This window comes from Cynocephalus volans, chromosome 1, assembly GCF_027409185.1.
Source record: "Cynocephalus volans isolate mCynVol1 chromosome 1, mCynVol1.pri, whole genome shotgun sequence".
In the NCBI taxonomy this organism is placed as follows: Eukaryota; Metazoa; Chordata; class Mammalia; order Dermoptera; family Cynocephalidae; genus Cynocephalus; species Cynocephalus volans.
In genome coordinates this window covers 152,882,622-152,888,621 of record NC_084460.1, presented here as the reverse complement: position 1 = coordinate 152,888,621, position 6,000 = coordinate 152,882,622, and the positions used below count along the sequence as shown (strand labels likewise).

At 32.0% G+C, this 6,000-nt stretch overlaps 1 protein-coding gene across 1 annotated transcript in view; it reads left to right on the top strand.

Moving 5' to 3' along the window:
- The first annotated feature begins 1,275 nt into the window (after positions 1–1,275).
- The window catches only part of CADM2 (cell adhesion molecule 2), a 313,108-nt gene continuing 308,383 nt past the window's right edge, over positions 1,276–6,000 (top strand). Inside the window, exon 1 of the mRNA XM_063103440.1 lies at positions 1,276–1,345. Coding sequence (XP_062959510.1) covers positions 1,276–1,345 — 70 coding nt within the window. The remainder of the gene's footprint in view (positions 1,346–6,000) is intronic.

Below are 6,000 nucleotides of genomic sequence, written 5' to 3'. Positions count from 1 at the left end.
GATAGTGTTTGTGATTATGAATGAAAAATAAAATTCTCAGTAAGTAGCCTGGCAGGTGTCTAGACTTCTAGAAATTGTCTTTAATTCTAAGTAACTTGAAAGAAAGAAGTGTTAATTTTAAATTTCCATATTTAAATTACAAGTACTAGATCTAAAACCTAAATTCAATTTCAGTAAAGGTCAGTCTTCTAGACTAAAGACTGCATACTTCCTAATTAGGGGATAGGCTACTTCATCTTCAATATCATTTAGAGAGTGAAAAATGCACTCCTTACTTAGCCAATCTTTATTTTTAAATACTGTGTAAATCAAAGTAGAATATATCATTTCGACAATATTTAGAGGTATTTAATTATTCATTTCTATTTATAGTCCTCCTTCCAGTAAGGGACTGTCTTGTAGAACTATTGTAATTTCCTAATTAAATTTACTTTGGCTCCAAATAGTGTTTACCACTAGATATAAATAAGCTTAAATTTCTACTTCTTAATGGGAATTATGCCATTTAAAGGAATAGGGTTTTCTAGTTTCATAGCTATGTGGTCAACCTAGTACTGAAGTAGCTGGAGCTTAATGAATCAGATGATTTTGATTTGGCTTTGTAGAACTGATGGCTGTGATTTAGTTGCTGACTCAGTTCCTTAAATACCAACAGCATAAGATAATACCTTTGAGCACAGATTTCTAAGTCAGAGACATCTAGCATCACATCCTAATTTTGCTTCTTTACAGCTATTTCATCTTCAGCAAGTAATTTGACCTTTCTAACTTCCAGTTTCTACATCTTTGAGGCAAGGATAACAAAACTTACTTTTGGAGATTATTATTAAGTAGAAGATGTATGGAAAATGCTCAAACTCATCTCTGGCATTTAGTAAGCACTCAATGAATGAAAACAATCTGCCTTTATTTAATTCAAACTTCATGGGTTGCATTTTAATCATTAAATGGTATTAAATATATTTAAACTGTATATGGGTATTTAATTGATTATTAACTAAAATTTAGACTTAAGAAGGACATAGAGAATGTAAAATAAACAATTCCTTAAAAGGAACTGGGTGACATGTGTTTGGAATTTGCTCTGTGTGGCCCCTATCTTACTCTTTCTTCTTTGAGGATTTTAATCATATACTAATAAAATATAACCATTGTCATTTTCTTTGTTATACATCCATGTGTTGATCATGTAATTATAAATGCACTCATTTTAGACTTTAACTAATAGTAATAATATCTCTGTTTTCTTACTAGTTAGAGACTCTAATACCTAATATGTTTGTTCTCTTCTTCTTGTGCAACCTTTCCTTGGTACCAGCGGCTGCTTCAAAGAATAAAGTTAAAGGTGAGCTCCTGTCCATTCTGCATGATTCTCTATGATTCATTTTTCTGCTCAGTATTCTAAGTTTCCTTAAACTATGGAGCCAAATCTGTTGGTGATAATGCTATTCAGTGTATAAATATTGTTTGTAAATTCCTGCAAATACAAATATAAATTATTTCAATTATTCAGTTTCTGATAGATGTCTGCTTGCATGGTTGTTTGTGAGTTTGTTTTGTTTTGTTTCTTACTTTATTCCAGAATAAAGTGCTTTTGTGTGCTAAGGTTTTGCCTGTTGGCCTTCGTTTCCTTCATAAAATTGAGAATTGGAAAAAATACAGCATAAATAAAGCTGATGGAAATTTTCAAAATTGAGCATGCCTTCATAGAATTATGTGAAAAGGAAGTTTAATCCTCTAAAAATTGAGTATTATGAACTGTGGGTTTCTATTTATGACTTTTCTTCCATTTTCTAGTTGTATTAAGTTTGTGTTTGCTAGACACCTGAATATATATTTTCATGAGAGAGTATGTGCTTGTTCAGTGCTCAAGATATCTCCCTAAAAGGAAAAAAAGACTTTTGGTTTGATATGTTCAAATCCCTATGGGTTTGAAAAAATTCAAATATATTTATGATACTGTGTCATAGATTTATTATTTATGTGTTTCAATTTCATTCTCTCTAGAGCAATCTATATACTTTAAATAGCTGCTGCTTCTTAAATAGCAAAAAACCCTGCTGCTTCTTCTTAAACAGCAAAAAAAAAAAAACATTTTTTCTTCTTTCAGTTCCAGGTTCTAGTTTTACAGATGTTGTAACACTATGAGATAGGCCCCTCTTTGAAGTGTTAACTACTCGCTATTTATAAGGCCAAGCATTTGTCATGCAAATTATACTTTTCTAGAAACAATTGGTTATAGAATACTTAAGATGTAAAAGACAATAGCTAGCCTAGTTTCTTGTTCTAGAAAATGTGGTAAAAGAATTAGTCATTGCTTGACACAGTAATTTCTGTCTGGTTGTGAACAAGGAATATATTCACAGAGCAATTGAAAAACACTTGATAACAAACACATGTTTATAAATATATACACATAATGTGTTTATATAGTAAAAGGTTAAAAAGTATAATTTTAAGAATGTGGAATTAAGAACAATGTATCATAATGTGTTAATTATGGGTCATAGCACATGATATAAGAAGTGTTAGAGAGAGAAGCATGCTGGAGCTGGAGACCCTAGAGGACAATTTATAGAGGAGGTGGAGCTTAAACTGGTTCTTGAAGGATGGATAAGATGTACATAGAAGAGAGCAGTATATAAAAAAAGAATTCGAAAGTATAAGTTAAGGTATGGAAGCAGGAATGAGTACAGTCCATTTTAGTGTAGTGAGAAGATTTTTATTAAATTAAGCTCTGTGTTTTTATAAGGAAGTGAAGGAAAAATTTGAAGACGACATGACAGGCAATGGATCCATTATGTGTCATTACTACATTTTATTACATAAAACCTCTAGTAATACCCATGTTCACTTAATAATTCTCAAAAACAGTAAAAAATAATTCAATTTATAATATACAGATTGCAAAATATGAAATACAGGAAAGCCAATTCACCATTGAAGGATTACAGCTATAAATTATGTTAAAGGCATCTGTCAAATAACGTCAGAACGCATGCTGCCTAAAATTTTTCAATGCAAGCATATTTCTGTACCCAATTTAGTACTTCCCACACCTCCATCCTTACTGTTCCACATCTATCTATTTTATACGAACCTCTTCTCTCTTCTTGTATACAACCCTGCAGGGGACTGTAGGACATAGTTTGCCCTATGCCTATATTTTTGCATCTACAAGGTGTTATTAAGGCAAGAAATGACACTTTCTAAAATTAACTGTGTGACAAGTAGAAATTGAAATTTTATTTTTAACTGTTTGAGAAAGATGTATACTAGTATTATGTGTAGATAATAGAACTGTTCAGTCTTATCTTGTCCAATTTTTATGTCAAAGGCAACTGGTCTTCAAAAAGCAAACAAAATGTGGATAAGAGAAAAATGAAACCTGAGGTAATATAAGAGTAGATGATTGCTTAAAAAATAGTTCCTTTGTCCTGGCGCAGATAAAAATCCTTCCCGGGGAATTGAGGGAAGTTTTGAAGAGGATCACATCTCATTCATTTATCTTTATGCAGTTATACAAATGCAGGGAGCTTCTGGAATACTGGAGACAGGAATGTGTTCTGATTTTCTTTTACTAAGGAAAAATCATTTCATTCCAGAAACCATAGACTGAATTTGACATTAATTTCCCAATAAAATTTTTAAACAGATTCCTAAAACAATAGTTAGTGGGTGTTCAGATTAAGAGTTCACTGGAAGTCAGCAGTTATTAGCAATGTCATAGAAAACGGCCCTAATTTTCTCCTCCTCTTCTTTTTTTTTCTAACGTGGGTTACTATACCAGTATCTGAGGGCAGTAGTATAAATATAATATATCTTAGTTTTATTAAATAATGTAGCAACTGTCTCTTTCCTTATCTCTGTAGAAACTGTTATTCTGAAGATCTCCAATGAATCTTCAGTGGCCAGACCCGATGATAGTTTCCAGTCCTTGAAGTGCTCAGTTTTTTCCTGCTGAACATGTATTGTTTCTTGTGATTTTACATTTCCCTTGGTTTCAGTGTCTCTGTACATACTCAATTTTCTTTCTTTCTTTTTTTTATTAACTCTTGTTTGCCCTTTTCTCTGTCCTTCTATGTCTTATTCTGAAATACAGGTTTCATTCAAGTTATGTCTTTGATCCTTGAAGAGGTCACCTACTGTAGTTCACTAACAGGTGCAGCTCTCCTTTGAAAGATAGACTCCATTTTTTACACAATAAAGGAAGCAGCCATTTTCCAGATGATTATGTACCCACACCCAACCCCCTCACCACTGTTGACTCTCAAGAGGAAGACAAATGACCCAGTCAAATTGGTCCCCTGAAAACTTAGAACTGGGTAGGGGAAAGGAAGACAAGAAAAAGTGAAAGAGGCAAGAGGAAGAAGTAGAGATGGTCGATCAGTTCCGTTACTCCTAATGGCCATACATTTTATATGCCGGTTTAATAAGATAAATTAAGTCTGAGAAATGAGAGAAGAATGAAGCAGGAATGTACAAAGAGTGAGAGACTGAGAAAGTACACTAATGGTGCTCATGCCCCTTGTTCTCATGTATTTTGTCTTTGCCCTTTGGGACTGTGATGTGGCTCTCTTTTAATTAAGCTTTTGAGATAGGTTTCTCTTGCTTATATTCAAAAGGGAATCAATTAGTATAACCATCTTCTTTCTGTAAAGTTTTCTTAATTGATTTTGGTTATCAGTTTTCCAGACTTTATCTTATTACTAAACTCTTATCTGATATCCCCATCATCTAAGGAACATTTACATTTTAATACATAAAAACCAAAATTCTAATTTTTTATTTGCACATCTGAACCTTCTGGGTTTGCTATGTTCTCTCAGCACATCAATATATTTTCCTATTTCCTAGGTTTAAAAGATTTGAAACATTTTTAACTTTTCCTCCTTAATAGCCTCAGATCCAATCACTTATTGAATTGTCCTAATTTGATTCCTGTAGAAGCTTTTGCATGAATCCCTTTTTTTCAAATCACTCATTCCTCAGAGCCTGTCTGGAGTAGTTTCTAATTTGTCTCCTGCTTCAATTCTCAACCTTTTACAATTTATCCTACATTTGTATATGAATTTTAAATAAGATCATCAATGCTTTGCCACTTAGAGAGATAGAGAAAAAAACTAACCTTAGAGTATTTTTAAAACTTCTTTGTATAAGAAGATTTTATTTTACTCTATTATAAATTTATAAGAATAGATTAAATATATCTTAATGATTAATATTGTTCCCAAGTCTTACAAACTTTTAAATAGTTTCAATCGAATAAAATATTTTTAGTGTTTAATTCTGATTTTTAGGTTTTATTTTTTATTCAAAATTTGGCAACTATGGTAGGGAAAACATTTTACACCATTTCTAGAATACCAGCCTTTAGCTATTACTTTCAAAATGAATGTCTTAAGTTTCAACACTCATATAATCATTATTCAGTGCTCAAATACAAATTAACATAATCATTCTGACTTTTCATAAGAATTTAAAGAAAATGCAGAGCCCTCACCTGTCTAAATAGAGATATATATATATTTTTTTTTAAATAAATGTATTTTAAATAAATATATTATTAAATAAAGATTTATTCAGGTGAGAATGTAAAAATAATCTGCTATAAAACCATAATAAGATATTTAGAATCTCAAGTTACCCATCGTATTATACCTTTTGGGGGTGAATTGAAAGGTTCATAGGGCCGGCTCGTGGCTCACTCGGGAGAGTGTGGTGCTGATAACACCAAGGCCACAGGTTCGGATCCCTATATAGGGATGGCTGGTTCGCTTACTGCCTGAGTGTGGTGCTGACAACACCAAGCCAAGGGTTAAGATGCCCTTACCAGTCATCTTTAGAAAAAAAAAAAAAAAAAGAAAGAAAGGTTCATAAGAAGTAAAGTTAAGACATGGATTCAAATTACCCTGAGATTTTGTCTTTAGTGGGCATATTTTAGTTTGTTCTATATAGCACATCCTATTTCTTAACATTTCTATTTTGTATTCAGACAGA